Raw genomic sequence first — 20,481 nt, forward strand, 5'->3', positions numbered from 1 at the left:
GATGAATCAAACAAAACACCAAGGTTTCTGACAGCAGGAGCAGGTTTGACATCAATAGAAACAGAGACGTTGCATGCCTTAGAAAGTAGGGAGTTTGGGCCTACCAGTAACGCAGAGAAGTTTGAGAAAGCTATTTTCCACCCATAGCTTAAGATTTGTGATGCAGTCAGTGAGTGTATTGGGAGGCGAGTCTGTACTAAGATATAACTAAATATTATTTGCATAGCAGTGGAAGTTAAGGCCATGTCTGCGAATAATCTGACCCAAAGGAAGGATATAAAGTAGAAAGAGTAATGGCTCAAATCATGGTTTGTATTGTGGGTTCTGTGATAACCGAGACAAGATCTCACGGAATGCTTCCATTCTGTTATCTTTATAGGATGCTGCGATCACTGCTTTCTGCACAAGGTGTAAATCCTCAGATGATCATTGTATTTATAGATGGATACTATGAGGTAAGGAAGAACAAATTTTGATAATTTGTTATTTATGGATGGCTTCATTTATTTAGTGTATCTATTAATAAAGAGCAGGGCAGTGGTTAGCACCTTAAACGGAACATTGTACATGGACGACTCTTGGACTTCTTTGTCCTGTGGGGCCACTACTCTTCTGAGCCCCAAATCCAGAAAATGCCAAAGAAACTAAAAATGTCAGGAAAGAAGAGGGTTTTTTTTAATTTTATTACTATAGCAGGAGTTCCACTGAACAGCCAATTGGATTGCATGTTTTTATAATATGGTTTACCATTGCTACACAAAACACAGTTGTACTACATCGTGTGCCCATCGCAAGACGCACCTACTCGATCGTCGTCATTATTCACGAGGCAGATAACCCCTTCCCACAACCTTAATCTTAATCATAGTGTAATGATGTTTTATGAAAGCAAAGTGCAAGGTACACCTTCAAAATGGGTCTGTTGAGAAAGACACAAATGACTGGGTTTATAGCTTAACGTCACTGATGTGTAACGTAAAGGACGCTAAATGTCATGGGATGTGCACAATTTAATTTGTTCCTCAAAAGAGCTAAGTTATGGAGGTCTGCAGCTTGACTTTTTTATACTGGATCCCTGGACTGCTTCCATGGAAAGCAAAAGAAACTCCAGGTTAGACATAGCCAGGGAAAACCTGTGGGCTAGTCTGCCCAGAGCATCTTGTGGTGTCCCCAGGTATCCCTTCCAAACTGCTGGCCCATTTTTAACTGAAGGGTCAGACAAGCCAGGGCCTCTACAGTAGCCTCCCGTTACCAGTAGTCACATGACGAATGTGTACTCTCTTTTCTTCTGGATTCCCCAGTTTCCTTCAACTATATTTACATCCCTTGAATAATATGAAACGATATCCTTTCCGGAACAGTTTACGATTTGCCTCCAGTCCGGAATGTTTTTCAGCACCTGGCCTTGACCCCAAACGCTCTTAATACGCTTCTCTCATTCAGAAGGTGAATAGAAGGACGACAAACCTTACTCACAAAGATATTGTCATCTCCTCTTCTTCCCAAATTAACACACTCTCCAGTAGAAATCAAAACCTTTCATACAATTCCAGACTTTGATTAGCAATCAGAGTGGAATTTAGTGTAGAGTCAGTGACACTATTGCCCCAGCAGAGTATTTGCAAAAAAGGAAAAATCTTGATACGTCTAAGATGTCTCACTTACTAAAGGTTTTCCAATGCTGTATCTGTCCTAGTGTCTATATAAACACAAGGAATTCCAGTCTCTGTATTACGTCTTAGCCTGAGTTGCCTCGAAAACTTGCATACGAGCTGAGACAGAAAAATAACTGGATTGGTAAAGAAAAAAATATTTATCGATGAATTACAGCATTCTAAACATTGTCACCATCTACAGTTGTGCTTAAAAGTTTGTGAACCCTTTAGAATTTTCTATATTTCTGCATAAATATGACCTAAAACATCATCAGATTTTCACACAAGTCCTAAAAGTAGATAAAGAGAAACCAGTTAAACAAATGAGAGAAAAATATTATACTTGGTCATTTATTTATTAAGGAAAATGATCGAATATTACATATTTGTGAGTGGCAAAAGTATGTGAACCTTTGCCTTCAGTATCTGGTGTGACCCCCCTTTGCAGCAATAACTGCAACTAAACGTTTCCGGTAACTGATGATCAGTCCTGCACACCAGCTTGTAGGAATTTTCGCCCAGGTGGGTTTCCTCCCATTAACTGCTCTCTTCAGGTCCTTCCACAACATTTCGATTGGATTAAGGTCAGGACTTTGACTTGGCCATTCCAAAACATTAACTTTATTCTTCTTTAAACATTCTTTGGTAGAACGACTTGTGTGCTTAGGGTCGTTGTCTTGCTACATGACCCAACTTCTCTTGAGAATCAGTTCATGGACAGATGTCCTGACATTTTCCTTTAGAATTCTCTGATATAATTCAGAATTCATTGTTCCATCAATGAAGGCAAGCTGTCCTGGCCCAGATGCAGCAAAACAGTCCCAAACCATGATACAACCACCACAATTTTTCACAGATGGGATAAGGTTCTCATGCTGGAATGCAGTGTTTTCCTTTCTCCAAACATAACGCTTTTCATTTAAACCAAAAAGTTCTATTTTGGTCTCATCTGTCCACAAAACATTCTTCCAATTGCCTTCTGGTTTGTCCACGTGATCTTTAGCAAACTGCAGGCGAGCAGCAATGCTTTTTTTGGAGAGCAGTGGCTTTCTCCTTGCAACCCTGCCATGCACACCATTGTCGTTCAGTGTTCTCCTGATGGTGGACTCATGAACATGAACATCAGCCAATGTGAGAGAGGCCTTCAGTTGCTTAGAAGTTACCCTGGGGTCCTTTGTGACCTCGCCGACTATTACACGCCTTGCTCTTGGAGTGATCTTTGTTGGTCAACCACTCCTGGGGAGGGTAACAATGGTCTTGAATTTCCTCCATTTGTACACAATCTGTCTGACTATGGATTGATGGAGTCCAAACTCTTTAGAGATGGTTTTGTAACCTTTTCCAGCCTGATGAGCATCAACAACTCTTTTCCTGAGGTCCTCAGAAATCTCCTTTGTTCATGCCATGATACACTTCCACAAACATGTTGTGAAGAGCAGCCTTTGATAGATCCCTGTTCTTTAAATAACACAGGGTGCCCACTCACACCTGATTGTCATCCCATTGATTGAAAACACCGGACTCGAATTTCACCTTCAAACTAACTGATAATCCTAGAGGTTTACATACTTTTGCCACTCACAAATATGTAATATTCAATCATTTTCCTCAATAAATAAATGACCAAGTATAATATTTTTGTCTCATTTGTTTAACTGGTTTCTCTTTATCTACTTTTAGGACTTGAGTGAAAATCTGATGTTGTTTAGGTCATATTTATGTAGAAATCTAGAAAATTCTAAAGGGTTCACAAACTTTCAAGCACAACTGTCTTTACTCCCCCTCCCGATCTCTGCACTGCTCCAGACATACTGTATCTTCCATTGATTGTAGAAGTCTTCTTGCTTGAGGCTCTTCAACAGGCTTGCCGTTTCTGTCTTCACTTCATCCATTGAAGAAAAATGTGTTCCTTTCAGTTCACTTTTGATTTTCGGGAACAAGTAAAAATCACAGGGAGCTAAATCTTTTACTTTACGGAAAAAAACATTGTGCGCGGGAACGTTGTCTTGTCTTGTCTTGCTGTTCGCTTTTTTCACCCTAGATTGTCACGGTGACTCGTGTAGTGATTGTTGTGCAAGTACTGACTGAGCTATTCACAGGATATGTGATTGCCTAGCCAGTCGGCGGTTTAAGAGGGCCATGGTGGTGGGGATATAGTTCTATGATTCACGTCCAGCCGACCTCCAGATGGTTTTCTAGGAAAGCCCCAAGCCCAGTCTGGTTATTTTTGTGTCTCACCTCATATTGTAATCCATCCATCCAGTTTCCAACCCGCTGAATCCGAACACAGGGTCACGGGGGTCTGCTGGAGCCAATCCCAGCCAACACAGGGCACAAGGCAGGAACCAATCCTGGGCAGGGTGCCAACCCACCGCAGGAAACACACCCACACACCAAGCACACACTAGGGCCAATTTAGAATCGCCAATCCACCTAACCTGCATGTCTTTGGACTGTGGGAGGAAACCGGAGCGCCCGGAGGAAACCCACGCAGACACGGGGAGAACATGCAAACTCCACGCAGGGAGGACCCGGGAAGCGAACCCAGGTCCCCAGGTCTCCCAACTGCGAGGCAGCAGCGCTACCCACTGCGCCACTGTGCTGCCCTCATATTGTAATCTTTTTAGTTAACCAATAAAAGGTGTCATTTTGCTTGACTTCTCACTACAAAATTATTGTTCTTCTTTCGGTTACTCCCGTTAGGGGTTGCCACAGCAGATCATCTTCTTCCATATCTTTCTGTCCTCGTCATCTTGTTCTGTTACCCCATCACCTGCATGTCCTCTCTCACCACATCTATAAACCTTCACTTAGGCCTTCCTCTTTTCCTCTTCCCTGGCAGCTTTATCCTTAGCACCCTTCTCCCAATATACCCAGCATCTCTCCTCTGCACATGTCCAAACCAACTCAATCTCGCCTCTCTGACTTTGTTTCCCAACTGTCCAACCTGAGCAGATCCTCTAATGTCCTCATTTCTAATCCTGTTCATCCTCGTCACACCCAGTACAAATCTTAGCATCTTTAACTCTCCTTTAACTCTGATTTCAGAGCCACCATCTATGATAATGATAATTAAATGCATATACAGAGTATCAGGATTAAACTAAAATGAAGCTATGAGAAAGCCATGTTAAAGTAATGTGTTTTTAGCGTTTTTTTTAAAGTGCTCCACCGTATCAGCCTGGCGAATTTCTATCAGTAAGCTATTCCAGATTTGAGGTCCATAACAGCAGAAGGCCGCCTCTCCACTTCTTTTAAGTTTAGCTCTCGGAATAATAAGCAGACACTCATTTGAAGATCTAAGGTTGTAATGTGGAGTGTAAGGTGTCAGACATTCTGAAGTACAGGATGAAGCAGATTATTTAAGGCTTTGTAAACCAAGAAGAATGGGCAGCTCTACCACCCTGAGAAAATCAAAGGCTTCATCCACAACTATCACAAAAGACTGTATGCCGTCATTGATGATAAAGGGGGTAATACAAGGGTAATTCACAGTATTAATAATTAAGGGTATGCAAACTTTTGAACATGGACCCCCTCATTATTTTCCTTATTACCATGCTTTGTTGAATGGCTATTCTGTGATGCCTTATTATTTAATTTAGATTCCATTAGAAGTAAATGAAATGTGTTTTACGTGATTAGTCATCTTTGCTTTAAATTATGGTGCACATCTTACAAATTCTGCCAGAGTATGTAAACTTATGAGCACAATTGTAAATACAATAATGTACAATTATTATAATGCTAGATATTAAAAAAAACACACAGGAAAGTGAAACAATAGCAAAGCAACATAACAAAGCCGTGTTTCAAAAAACAAATGCACTTGTTTGCAGTTGGAAATGAAAATATACTGTGGCCACCAGAGGGTGCTCCTGCTGTCCAAACGTAACACAGACTGATGCAGGCCACAAGTTCAACACACACGCTTTTATTTTTCCTCGTGGGAAACACTTTTCCCTCGTTTCCCCTTCACAGCACAGTTTCAAAGAACAGTTCACGACACAAAATACACTTCTCCTCTTTTCTCTTTCCTTCTCCGTCCGCCTGCACTCCTCCTGGCAAGCGTATATCCTCTCCCACCTAACTCTGGCTGTCTAAATGGAGTGAGGCGGCTCCTATTATGCAGCTCCTGGGAGTGTACCAGGTGACTCATCAGCGTTACCTGGAATCACTCCCAGGTGTTTGTGGAAGACCAATGCAGGGCTCTGCAGCCCCCCACATAAACCAACAGGGCTGTACCAAACTCCAACTCCCAGTCTGCCCTGTGGGAATCCGTGGTGCCACAGCTGCCCAGGAGGGGTGCCCTCTACCATCCCGGGGAAGGTAATGCTTTGTGAATGCTCTCTTCCCTGGTCCTTCCTTCCAGCTGGCGTCCCAACTGGGTAATGGCCATGAGCGCCCGTAACAATGCACATATTTTAGTCCAAAATGCAATAATAAATAACACACACAAGATAAAAAGCAAAAATTAACCTGAGTTTCCATTTTTTTTAATATTCCTTAGAGATTTAATGTTTTGATTATTGCTTGAAATGTCTGATTTTAAAAGCCCTGAAAAATGTGATTTTTTTTTATATATCTGTGTTTGTAGTTATTTTTGCATTTTTTTATGCTCAGGAACCAATGGATGTGGTTGAGTTATTTGGCCTGAAAGGCATTCAGCACACTCCTATCAGTATCAAGAACGCCCGAGTGTCTCAGGTAAGAATGGGTTATATCAGCTTAACTTTGCCTTTTTACACACTTTAGGCTTTACTGTCTTTTGCTTATTCATTATAAATGGCATCTCGAAGGGCTTCACAAGAAGTGTGAGCTTGGTAGGCGAGATGTTCACGGTCTGTGTACAATTTAAATGAATTGCACCATTGCGCAGTGGGGGCTGGGTGGTCTCGTGGCCTTGGAACCCCTGCAGATTTTTTTTTTTTTTTTTCTTTCGCCAGCCCTCCGGAGTTTCTTGTTTTCTTTTTTCTGTCCTTCCTGGCCATCAGACCTTACTTTATTCTTTGTTAATTAGTATTGCCTAATCTTATTTTTATATTTTTCTTTCTTCATCTTGTAAAGCACTTTGAGCTACATCATTTGTATGAAAACGTGCGACAGAAATCAATGTTGTTGATGTTTGATAGATAGATAGATAGATAGATAGATAGATAGATAGATAGATAGATAGATAGATAGATAGATAGATAGATAGATAGATAGATAGATAGATAGATACTTTATTAATCCCAATTGAACCTGTGGCCTAAGGTGGTGAAGCAGCAGCCTCTCCATGGTCTTCATCACATGTGATGTCAGAGCAACAGGGTCCTTTATAGACTGGCAGCATTTAAAAAAGTGTGCATCTTATGCGCTGCTTTATATGTTCTACAAATGAACAAGCACAGCATTAATACCCATTTTTATACACCCACATATTTTTGTTTTGTCCCCAAGGGGAAATTTTAACTTTACAGAAGCTCAAGGGAGAAACACATCTCTCTATTATAAAAGGAAATCCTGAGATGAGACTTTTTCAATGAGATTTTTTCAAGTCCCGCCCTCCTCACAACCATATTGAACCATGCCAATGGTCCTCTCACCTCTCATTCCTGTGAATGCTTTTGACAGACACAGTTCCTGCTCCCTCGGCTCTTATAAATTTTTACATTTTCCTAGCTTTAAGTTCCCAATAAAAAAAAGGCTTATTATGTCCAAATGTTATTGAAGAATTTCATCCTGAAGGGTTATTATGAACAGAAGAAATGAGTACATGGGCAATCCTAGCACAGAGAAACAAAGTCAAATGAATTAACTTGAAAATTGTCGATCGGTTACACGGCAAATTGGTTAAATGCGTATCAATAGACTACGCTGAAACAGTTGGTGGTGATAGTACAACAGATGAAAACATCAACTTACAATATCCCATAGAATATCTACAACTGTTAGCACCATCTGGTCTTCCACCGGCCGAATTACTGTTGAAAGAAGGATGTATTGTAATGTTATTGTGTAATTTATGTCTGAGTGATAGGCTATGCAATAGGACAAGATTAGTTGTATTGAAAATTGGTCAGACAATTCTGACATGTAAAATTTTAACAGGTGACAAGAATGGTAATGTAGTACATCTTCAGGGGATAACATTAGACACCAAAAGAGATCTTGATATGCCATTCGTATTAAAACGTTGTCAGTTTCCTGTTAGAATAGCTTTTGCTATGACAATTAACAAATCACAGGGACAAACATTCAAAAAAAGTTGGTTTATTTATTAGAGAGAAAGAAATGAAATTCACTCACGGGCAGTTATACATACAGTTTGGTCCATAAATATTTGGATAGAGACAACTTTTTTCTAATTTTGGTTCTGTACATTACCACAATGAATTTGAAATGAAACAACTCCGATGCAGTTGAAGTGCAGACTTTCAGCTTTAATTCAGTGGGGTGAACAAAACGATTGAATAAAAATGTGAGACAACTAAAGCATTTTTTGAACACAATCCCTTCATTTCAGGGGCTCAAAAGTAATTGGACAATTGACTCAAAGGCTATTTCATGGGCAGGTGTCGGCAAGTCCGTTGTTATGTCCTTATCAATTAAGCAGATAAAAGGCCTGGAGTTGATTTGAGGTGTGGTGCTTGCATGTGGAAGATTTTGCTGTGAACAGACAACATGCAGTCAAAGGAGCTCTCCGTGCAGGTGAAAGAAGCCATCCTTAAGCTGCGCAAACAGAAAAAACCCATCCGAGAAATTGCTACAATATCACGAGTGGCAAAATCTACAGTTTGGTACATCCTGAGAAAGAAAGCAAGCACTGTTGAACTCAGCAACGCAAAAAGACCTGGACGTCCACGGAAGACAATAGTGGTGGATGATCACAGAATCATTTCCATGGTGAAGAGAAACCCCTTCACAACAGCCAACCAAGTGAACAACACTCACCAGGGGGTAGGCGGGCGTATCGATATCCAAGTCTACCATAAAGAGAAGACTGCATGAAAGTAAATACAGAGGGTGCACTGCAAGGTGCAAGCCACTCATAAGCCTCAAGAATAGAAAGGCTAGATTGGACTTTGCTAAAGAACATCTAAAAAAGCCAGCACAGTTCTGGAAAAACATTCTTTGGACAGATGAAACCAAGATCAACCTCTACCAGAATGATAGAAAGACAAAAGTATGGAGAAGGCGTGGAACAGCTCATTATCCAAAGCATACCACATCATCTGTAAAGCATTTGGAGTTCAAGAAAGAAGCATTGGTTCTTCCTTACTCTTTGGATTGCCACAAAGCAACCTGCGAGATTGGAGAAAGGTTGACAAGAGATCGTGAGAGGAAACAACAGCGTCGTGAAAACGAGACAGACTGTGAACGGAGAGAAGCAGAAATGCTCCTTCCACCACCACATAAGTAGGCCGTTCCTATCGAATCAATGTCCAAGGGTTGTGTTTTGTAATTTTGTTTCTCTTATAAAAAATCATAATGCTGTGCGACGAAGGGCCCAGTTCACGACTGGCAGCCGCGTTTAAACAGGGAGCCCTTCACAGACAACTTTAACACGCGCAACGTAGTTGTGCGCACATGGCTAGTAATTAATATTTGTTCTTATGGTTGACTGTCCCTTAAACATGCTAGTGTGAGTGCCAATGGCACTGTACTGTTTTCCGGAAGGAAGAATTGAGATAATCAACTGTGCAGGAAGGGCGAGCTCTTTAAGAATCCTGTTTACCTTTTCTACAGCAGTGAGTATCGTACATGTCAGGCATAGAAGCCAGTTGGGAGCTGGTCATATTCTGTGCCACCTTCATCACCTTCTGCAGTAAGCCAAGCAGGTGCTCTACCAGGATCTAATGCCACCAGTGATGATGGAAACCACTGTGCACCTGTAGAAGTTCTTCAGAATAGAGGGGAGAAATGTGAGCTGTCAGATTTCTGAGGAAGTAGAAGCACTCATCAGCTTTCTTAACATAATGTGTTGTGCCTGTTTTGGCTCATCATTTTATAGTCACTATTAGAAATTTAAAGCTGCCCACCCTTTCAACAACAACCTGCATTCCATTGAATTCTCGTTGTCACACATGCATATCAGTGAATCACCTTTTCAGCTCAGACCAGGAATGCCATGCCATTCTGGGACAAGAAGGGGCACTGTTGCTAACAGTCTTGTCTCTTCGCTCCACAGCTCCAAGAAAACGCTCCATGAGGGCGACAGAACTCCTAGATGTCCTGCCCCCTCCCAACCAAACCATATAAAGGTGGCCATTCCCTGAAGGAGCTGTCTGAAATCTTGAACCGAGACTGCTATAGGACGGAGCTCCACATACAGACCCTTTTGCGTAAAGCCATCTCAGGCTAAAGCTCTTTTGTTTTGTTGCTTACACCATCAAGCGCCTGTTTATTAAGTTAATACAGTGCATCCGGAATGTATTCACAGCGCATCACTTTTTCCACATTTTGTTATGTTACAGCCTTATTCCAAAATGGATTCAATTCATTTTTTTCCTCTGAATTCTACACACAACACCCCATAATGACAACGTGAAAAAAGTTTACTTGTGGTTTTTGCAAATTTATTTAAAATAAAAAAACTGAGAAATCCCATGTACATAATAAGTATTCACAGCCTTTGCTAAATACTTTGTCGATGCACCTTTGGCAGCAATTACAGCCTCAAGTCTTTTTGAATATGATGCCACAAGCTTGGCACACCTATCCTTGGCCAGTTTGGCCCATTCCTGTTTGCAGCATCTCTCAAGCTCCATCAGGTTGGATGGGAAGCGTCGGTGCACAGCCATTTTAAGATCTCTCCAGAGATGTTCAATCGGATTCAAGTCTGGGCTCTGGCTGGGCCACTCAAGGACATTCACAGAGTTGTCCTGAAGCCACTCCTTTGATATCTTGGCTGTGTGCTTAGTGTCCTGCAGAAAGATGAACCATCGCCCCAGTCTGAGGTCAAGAGCGCCCTGGAGCAGGTTTTCATCCAGGATGTCACTGTACATTGCTGCAGTCATCTTTCCCTTTATCCTGACTAGTCTCCCAGTCCCTGCCGCTAAAAAACATCCCCACAGCATGATGCTGCCTCCACCATGCTTCACTGTAGGGATGGTATCGGCCTGATGATGAGTGGTGCCTGGTTTCCTCCAAACGTGATGCCTGGCATTCACACCAAAGACTTCAATCTTTGTCTCATCAGACCAGAGAATTTTCTTTCTCATGGTCTGAGAGTCCTTCAGGTGCCTTTTGGCAAACTCCAGGTGGGCTGCCATGTGCCTTTTACTAAGGAGTGGCTTCCATCTGGCCACTCTACCATACAGGCCTGATTGGTGGATTGCTGCAGAGATGGTTGTCTTTCTGGAAGGCTCTCCTCTCTCCACAGAGGACCTCTGGAGCTCTGACAGAGCGAGCATCGGGTTCTTGGTCACTTCCCTGACTAAGGCCCTTCTCCCCCGATCATCTCAGTTTAGATGGCCGGCCAGCTCTAGGAAGAGTCCTGGTGGTTTTGAACTTCTTCCACTTACGGATGATGGAGGCCACTGTGCTCATTGGGACCTTCAAAGCAGCAGAAAGTTTTCTGTAACCTTCCCCATATTTGTGCCTCGAGACAATCCTGTCTCGGAGGTCTACAGACAATTCCTTTGACTTCATGTTTGGTTTGTGTTCTGACATGAACTGTCAACTGTGGTACCTTATATAGACAGGTGTGTGCCTTTCCAAATCATGTCCAGTCAACTGAATTTACCACAGGTGGACTCCAATGAATCTGCAGAAACATCTCAAGGATGATCAGGGGAAACAGGATGCACCTGAGCTCAATTTTGAGCTTAATGGCAAAGGCTGTGAATACTTATGTACATGTGCTTTCTCAGTTTTTTTTATTTTTAATAAATTTGCAAAAACCTCAAGTAAACTTTTTTCACATTGTCATTATCGGTGTTGTGTGTAGAATTCTGAGGAAAAAACTTAATTTAATCCATTTTGGAATAAGGCTGTAACATAACAAAATGTGGAAAAAGTGATGTGCTGTGAATACTTTCCGGATGCACTGTACATATCGGGCATAGATGCCAGTTGGGAGCTGGTCATATTCTGTGCCACCTTCATCACCCTCTGCAGAGAGCCAAGCAGGTGCTGTACCAGGATGTAATGCCACCAGTGATGATGGAAACCACTGTGCACCTGTAGAAGTTCTTCAGAATAGAGGGGAGAAATGTGAGCTGTCAGATTCCTGAGGAAGTAGAAGCACTCATCAGCTTTCTTAACATAATGTGTCGTGCCACTCTTAGAAATTTAAAGCTGCCCACCCTTTCAACAGCAACCTGAATTCCATTGAATTCTCGTTGTCACACATGCACATCAGTGAATCACCTTTTCAGCTCAGACCAGGAATGCCATGCCATTCTGGGACAAGAAGGGGCACTGTTGCTAACAGTCTTGTCTCTTCGCTCCACACCTCCAAGAAAACACCCCATGACGGCGACTAAACCCCGCCCTCAAAACTCCTAGATGTCCTGTCCCCTCCCAACCAAACCATATAAAGGTGGCCATTCCCTGAAGGAGCTGTCTGAAATCTTGAACCAAGACTACTATAGGACGGAGCTTCACATACAGATCCTTTGCGTAAAGCCATCTCAGGCTAAAGCTCTTTTGTTTTGTTGCTTACACCATCAAGCTCCTGTTTATTAAATTAATACATTATTTTTTTTTTGTTGCTCACAATTAAATGGGGTGACTGGGTTGGCACCACAACTATTCTTTGGACACCAACTATCACTCATGTTACACACTTGATATATACAAACATTCATACTGGGCCTTGTTCAAGGCATTTATTTATTTGGAATATTTTTGAGGTCCAATAACTTATTCCACCCTAGTTATAAAGTATTTTTAATTGTAAATATTTCAATGTGCACTTATTATTTTTTTCCTTAATCCACAGCACTACAAAGCCAGTTTGACAGCAACTTTCAATCTGTACCCTGTGAGTATTTTTCTTTCAACTTTTTGTGACATTTGTAATAGATCGGACACTTTAACTGTGTATTAGTGATCAGCACATGCAAAAAAGGACTTTTTACTACTTCACACCTAATTTTATAACCAAATTTGGAGTTAATTTAAATTGAGCTGCACTATATGCTAATCTTTTAAGTTCAATGTGTTGTAGCGTATAAATAAATACATGAAACAATTATGCATAATATAGATGAGTTAATCTAGTTACAGTTTTTGTCTGGTTAAATGTAAGTAGTAAATCCAGTGAAATCAATGCTGTAAAATTTCACATTAATCTGTAAGATTGTCAGTGCATAGTGGCGGAGTTGTCATAGGTGGTCTGTGGCATCGGGCAAGTTTTAACTCTTTCAGGGCAGGTGTCGACTTACATCAGCACATGGGGGTTGAGACGGATCTTGACATTAATTGACATCCGGGGATAGACAGTGGTAATCAGCGGTAAACGTTGACAAAACTAGCTCTGTTTGCTAGCAGTATGCTGCTTGCATTATGTGTTACACTGGTGCCACTGTTTCAGGCGTCAGGATTAAAAGGGCCACATTGGGGCTCATAGTTTTGTTGACTGTCTCTGAATTTTAACCTTGTTGATTTTAATGAAATATAATATTGGGCTTTTACCCTTCACAGTTACTGTTTTTAATGTTTATTTATTAAAGAATGTTTGGAACACTGCACTATTTTGAACACTGCTTTAATTTTTTAATAAAAGCACCCTAACTCCTTGCTATGTAAGAGTCCTTATTTGCCTAGCTCATCCTTGGTTACGTCATTGTCAGGTTCAAGAGTCTCCCAATGGCAGCCAGGAGTGTGGAGCAACCCCCTCCAGTGATGGTGACCATTGCTCCCTACTCCTCCAAAAAGTAAGGGCCTGCGATCCCAAATTCTGCAATGGTGCACCAAACTGTAACACGCTTACTGTGCACGGGTGAGTCTCTGATGAAGTTCACGAAGGTTGGTTTCAGCCCAATAGCGAAAATGTGCCTCATCGCTGCACGTGACGATAGCATCTCGATGAACGGTTTGCAGAATGTTGCTGCACAACTCTCTACGGCTCTCCCAGTCTCTCTCAGTGAGTCCCTGCATTGCCATCATTTTGTACGGATGGAAGTTAAGGTCCTCATGTAAAGTCTTCCTCAAGGACGTGCTGCAAATACCAAAGGCAGAAGCGCGCTGAACGTCTAGGAAAGGGGTCCTCAATCACGGTCCTGGAGGGCTGCAGTGTCTATGGGTTTTCATTCTAGCCAATGTCCTAATTATTCCTTGCTGATAATGAAAGTTGGTATTTAACTCTATGCCTTGTTAGTGCCTTTATTCATCAGAGACAAATTTTAGTTACTTAGTAGATCCTCAGTTACAGTCCTGGAGGTCTGCTATGGCTGCAGGTTTTCACTTTAACCAATTTCTTAATTAGAACCCTTTTATTTACTACTAAAGCAATACATTTTTTGTGCTTAATTTTAGTTCTCTTGCCTGTTACCATTCAGAACTTTTAATTGCCTATTTTAGATTTTAGCAGCTGCATTTAAGTTTTGATTGTTGCCTGTTTTCTTAATCAAACATTAGTTAATAATGAGATGCAGATAACCAATAATCCAGCAGCTCTCCAGCTAACGTGCTTACCATGAAATATCTGTGATAAAAAATGTTTAGAAATGAATGAGAGGGGAACTGGAAGGACCATTAAGTTTTAAATCTGTTCTGGTCGACAAAACACATGGATCATGTTCTCACAGAAGGAAAGTCTACAGTGCAATTGAAATTGCTCTTGAATGAATGCAAGCATTAACAAGCTAAATAGTCAATAACAAGTGTCATTATCAGCATGGACTGCTTTCTAATTAGGAAACTAGTTGGAATAAGAACCTGCAACCACTGTGGCCCTCTAGGACTGTGATTGAGGACCCCTGGTCTAGGAGACTGCAAAATGGATGCCCTTATAGCTTGGATGTTTTCAGGCGTTCGTGCAGTCTGAGGATGGCCTGGAGATTTTTTGTTCTATGTTGTACCCGTCTGTTTAAATTTAGCCACCCACTGAATAATTGTCTTCTGATGTGGGACGTTAGGAGGAATGCTGAAGTGCATTCGGAAGGCGTGTTGCATAGTAATGATGGATTTGTTGTTTTTGAAGAATGCTACAACAGCGAAAGCACAGTTCGTACTGGACCAAGGCATGCTGCTTCTTGTTCTGCGCACCATTCTCTCTGTGTGCAAATCCTAGAAAGGCAGCTGGGAGCAGCAATCATACCTTGGTCAAAGCGACTTGGATCACAAGGCCTGGCCATTCTGATATTTTCTAGAACAGCAATTACTCCTTTTGACCATGTCTGCATAGTTTATTGACTGAACTGCAGCCTCACAATTTTCTATTTGCATGAACAAACTGATGTCATTACAAGTAAGATGGCTTTATTAAAGTGGCAAACAAGTGTGTATCGGAATAAGTACATATGTAAGTTATGTATTGATTTTCTGTATTTAAATTGTGCTTATTTTTTCTTAATTAGGATGCAAAGTATGCAATAGTCTTGGAGGAAGACTTGGACTTGTCAGTGGATTTCTTCAGGTAAACTGAACTAAGTGATGTTTTGATGCTAGTCAATTTGTTTTCATGTGACTTGTATCACAGAGGACTTACTTCTGTTTAAGGTTACTGATTTGAGTGCTGCTGACAGTCAATCTTTTATTTTTATAGCCCTTATTACTTACAATGATCATGACAGCTTTTACCAAATGATTTATGAAAATATACTGGAAGATGCAATTGCTTAGCGCTTTGAGCGGTGAGAAAAGCGCTATATAAATGCAAAGAATTATTATTATTATAAATGAGTGCATTGACAGGTACTGAGCAAAAAAAAGGAGGTACAGGAAAGTGAAAGTATACATTACTTAGATAAGATGTGTATGTTAAAGGGATACGCCACACAATAATATAAATTATATATATTTTTTTTATCTGTTACTTATCTTGTGTTAATAGGGATGCCTGAGAAAAAAAAATCCATTTAATTGCAAACAGAGATGATACAATGTCTGATGGTTTCATTGGGGACCCACACTGAAGAGCAGTACATAATATCAAAATGTCCCTAAAGTATTCTTAAATGGCTTGTATCGTATATTCCAAATGTCAGGTACAGTGGAACCTCGGTTCACGAACGTCTCGGTACACGTACAAATCGGTTTACGACCAAAAAGTTCGCCAAACTTTTGCCTCAGTTCACGACCACACACTCGGTATACGAACAAGCCAGTTTCCCTTTCGGTTTGTGCGCGCTGATGATTTCCGCACGTATTGCATTGTTCTCGCTCAGACACGTGTGTGTGCTTTTGCTGTGAACTCTTTGTGCTCCATTTCATTTCCCTTCCGGTTCGTATGCGCCGATTACTGTATTTTTTTTTTTTTTGTTCTTTATTTCGTCTTATACGATTTCTCGTATTAGAAATTTGTTAGTTTTCGCATACCCCTTGGGGTCAGAGCGCAGGGTTAGCCATTGTACAGCGCCCCTGGAGCAATTACAGGTTAAGGGTCTTGCTCAAGGGCCCAGCAGAGTAGGATCTCTTTTGGCAGTGACGGGGATTCGAACCGGCAACCGTCAGGATACCAGCGCAGATCCTTAGCCTCAGAGCCACCACTCCACCCAATTAAGCACGTGTTCAGCCTCTCCCTGTTCATTGTTCTCAGTCAGAAGTGCGTGCTTTACCTGTGAACTCTTTGTGCTCTACAGTATTTTGTGTGCTTTTGCAGTTAACCATGGCTTCTAAGCACTGTAACCCCCTCTCCACCCAGTTCCTCCTCACTTCATGCCAGAACTCGACTCATGCAAGGTTAGTTTTCTTGGTGGTTTATGGTTAATTTTTGTATTACGGATTTTTCAAATGTTAGTTTTTCGGTTCATAACGTGAATTGTTGCAATGTTACTTTTCTTGGTTGTTTATTAAGTTACGGATTTTTCAAATGTTCATTTTTTTTCCCTGCTATCGGGTTGTAAAGCTATAGCATGAACTGCTGCAATGTTACTTTCTTGGTTGCTTGTGGTTGGTTTTTAAATAAAGTTCGGATTTGTTCAAATGTTCATTTTTTTTCCCCTGTGCTTAAAACTCATAAAAAAAAAATTAAAAAAAAAAAGTGATTATACAGCGATCGAGTTGTAAGGCTACGGCGAGAACTCTTGCAATGTTAGTTTTCTCTGTTGTTCAAGGTTTTCTCGGTGTTATTCCATGTTTTTACGTTTAGTTTACTATTACGATGTGCATTCTATGGTGTAATTAACTATATTTGTGCTTAAAAATCTTTAAAAAAAATATATTTACATACAGTTCGTACCGTCTGGAACGGATTCATTGTATTTACATACAGTCCTATGAGGGAAATTACTTTGGGTCACGACCAAATCGGTTTGCGACCAGAGTTTTGGAACGAATTATGGTCGTGAACCGAGGTTCCACTGTACTCTTGTTGTTTGCTCACAATGTCCGAAACGAGTATTTTGGCTATAATATTGTTAAGTAAGCCGGGCGAGTCCTCTTGTGTACAACTGTGGAGTGCGTTCAGGTGAGATTGGCTTTTGAATTGAATGTGTGCTTACTTACATTGTAGGCACCTGCTTTTCATCACAGGTGACTTGATATGATAAGCTGCTGTGCAGGATGGTGGGGCCTGAGTGGACAGATCAGCTTACATTACTAGGAAACGCTCCGCTCAGAGTGATTAGCAGTGGACTCTGTGGGTGACTAATGGACTTACTCCTTTAGCTATCTAGTTTTATTTTGTATCCTATAACAACAGTTATGAAAAATAAAATCTTATTAGCTTTTTTCTTTCGGCTTCCTTTCCTTTTTCCAAGTGCAGTTCCTTGGAGAATAAGCCAAGGCATGCCCATTGCATAAAAAATTTAATGTAAAACTAAAACACTATATAAAAGTACAGTGATCCCTCGCTATATCGCGCTTCGCCTTTCGCGGCTTCACTCCATCGCGGATTTTATATGTAAGCATATTTAAATATATATCGCGGATTTTTCGCTGCTTCGCGGGTTTCTGCAGACAATGGGTCTTTTAATTTCTGGTACATGCTTCCTCAGTTGGTTTGCCCAGTTGATTTCATACAAGGGACGCTATTGGCAGATGGCTGAGAAGCTACCCATCTTACTTTCTTTCTCTCTCTCTCTCTCTCTTGCGCTGACGTAGGGGGGTGTGAGCAGGGGGGCTGTGTGCAGCTGCTTCCTGAAGGACATGCTGCACCGGTGCTTCGCATACTTAAAAGCTCAAAGGGCACGTATTGATTTTTGACTTTGTTTTTCTGTGGCTCTCTCTCTCTCTCTCTCTGTCTCTCTCTATCTCTCTCTATCTTCCTGCTCCTGACAGAGGGGGTGTGAGCTGCCGCCTTCAACAGCTTTGTACCGGCGGTGCTTCGCATACTTAAAAGCCAAAAAGCCCTATTGATTTTTTTTTTGACTGCTTGCTTTGCACTCCTTTGAAAAGGAAGATATGTTTGCATTCTTTTAATTATGAGACAGAACTGTCATCTCTGTCTTGTCATGGAGCACAGTTTAAACTTTTGAAAAAGAGACAAATGTTTGTTTGCAGTGTTTGAATAACGTTCCTGTCTCTCTACAACCTCATGTGTTTCTGCGCAAATCTGTGACCCAAGCATGACATTCTAAAAATAACCATATAAACATATGGTTTCTACTTCGCGGATTTTCCTGTTTCGCGGGTGGCTCTGGAACGCAACCCCCGCGATGGAGGAGGGATTACTGTATATCTTGCCTTTGCTGTTTTTTTTTTATGTGATCTTTTCCATTAAAGAAGTTTTCCTTAATCATTCTAAACATCCTCTGTGGAGATAAAACTTTTTGTTTGTTACTTAGTTCACATCAGGCCCTCTGTAAAACTCCTCTATTTTACCACATTAATCTTCTCCAAGTCTTTCCTCCCAACCTTTCTTTTCCCTGACCTTGCAAATAATACTAAATCTCAGTCTAGATTGGTCTTTACCGGGGAGTCCTGTTTCACTGTTTTCCTCATTCTTACGCCCCCGGGGCTATCCCACATTACATGCCTTACTGATTCCTTATTTCTGCATCCTTCTCTGGGACATTTAGGGTCTTGAACGGCTTACTTTTTTGCTCATCATCAGGTTGGTCTCTCAAATCTCGTGGGTAGAAAGCCAGGCTAAATCTGTCAACTCATTTGTGAGAATTTTCCCCCCAAACATTTCCCATTTCTTTATTTGACTCTTTTTCCTTTAGTTTCCATTAATCATTATAGGTTTCTGGCTTTCCTTCAACCCTACTACTAGTTCTTTCCATTTCCTCCATTGCCCCTTGTCCTCATTAGTGAATGTCGGTCATCCTCCTGTATACCTTTGGAACTCTAAATCCTTAAGGATTTTTATTTTTAAATGTAAACAGGCCAAACTTTCTCAGATGTCTGCCCATCATACACGTGTATCTCAATAAATTAGAATATCACTGAAAAGTTTATTTATTTCAGTAATTCAATTCAAAAAGTGAAACTCGTATATTATATAGATTCATTACACACATTTTCATTTTGCTGATTATGGCTTATAGCGAATGAAAATCCAAAATTCAGTATCACAGAAAATTAGAATATTACATAAGACCAATTAAAAAAAAAAAAGATTTTTATTACAGAAATGTTGGCCTGCTGAAAAGTATGTCAATGTACGTACACACTCAATACTTGGTCAGGCTCCTTTTGCATGAATGACTGCATCAGTGCGGTGTGGCATGGAGGCGATCAGCCTGTGGCCCTGCTGAGGTGTTATGGAAGCCCAGGATGCTGTGATCGTGGCTTTCAGCTCATCTGCATTGTTAGCTCTGGTGTCTCTAATCTTCCTCTTGATAGATTCTCAATGGGGTTTAGGTCAGGCGAGTTTGCTGGCCAGTCAAGCCCACTGATACATACCATGGTATTGGTACTTTTGGCAGTGTGGGCAGGTGCCAAGTCCTGCTGGAAAATGAAATCACCATCTCCATAAAGCTTGTCAGCAGAGGGAAGCATGAAGTGCTCTACAATGTCCTGGTAGACGGCTGTGCTGACTTTGGACTTGATAAAACACAGTGGACCAACACCATCAGATGACATGGCTCCCCAAATCATCACTGATTGTGGAAACTTCACACTGGACCCTCAAGCAACTTGGATTCTGTGTCTCTCCACTCCTCTTCCAGACTCCTTGATTTTCAAATGAAATGCAAAATTGACTTTCATCTGAAAAGAGGACTTTGGCCCGCTGAGCAGCAGTCCAGTCCGTTTTCTCCTTAGCCCAGGTAAGACACTTCTGTCGTTGTCTCTTGTTCAGGAGTGGCTTGAAACAAGGAATGCTGTGACAGTTGTAGCTCACGTCCCGGATACTTCTGTGTGTGGTGGGCTCTTGAAGCACCGACTCCAGCCGCAGTCCACTCCTTGTGATTCTCCCCCAAATTCTTGAAAGGGCTGTGCTTCACAATCCTCTCAAGGCTGCGCTTATCCCATTTTTTTCTGCCCTATTTTTTTTCTTCCACTCATCTTTCCATTAATATGGTTGGACACAGCACTCTGTGAACAGCCAGCCTCTTTAGCAGTGATCTTTTGTGGCTTCTCCTCCTTGTGGAGGGTCTTAATGACTGTCTTCTGGACAACTGTCAAGTCAGCGGTCTTCCCCATGATTGTGTGGCGTACTGAACCAGACTGAGAGACCATTTAAAGGCTCAGGACCCCTTTGCAGGTGTTTTGGGTTAATAAGCTGAGTGGAGTAGGACACCACGAGTCTACAATATTGAACTTTTTCACAATATTCTAATTTTCT

At 41.3% G+C, this 20,481-nt stretch overlaps 1 protein-coding gene across 1 annotated transcript in view; it reads left to right on the forward strand.

Moving 5' to 3' along the window:
* The window catches only part of pomgnt1 (protein O-linked mannose N-acetylglucosaminyltransferase 1 (beta 1,2-)), a 120,374-nt gene that overhangs the window by 61,358 nt on the left and 38,535 nt on the right, over nucleotides 1-20,481 (forward strand). The window contains exons 11-14 of the mRNA XM_028810805.2: nucleotides 380-455; nucleotides 6,279-6,362; nucleotides 12,586-12,627; nucleotides 15,167-15,225. Of these exons, the coding sequence (XP_028666638.1) occupies nucleotides 380-455; nucleotides 6,279-6,362; nucleotides 12,586-12,627; nucleotides 15,167-15,225 (261 nt within the window). The remainder of the gene's footprint in view (nucleotides 1-379; nucleotides 456-6,278; nucleotides 6,363-12,585; nucleotides 12,628-15,166; nucleotides 15,226-20,481) is intronic.

This window comes from Erpetoichthys calabaricus, chromosome 10, assembly GCF_900747795.2.
Source record: "Erpetoichthys calabaricus chromosome 10, fErpCal1.3, whole genome shotgun sequence".
Classification (NCBI taxonomy): Eukaryota; Metazoa; Chordata; class Cladistia; order Polypteriformes; family Polypteridae; genus Erpetoichthys; species Erpetoichthys calabaricus.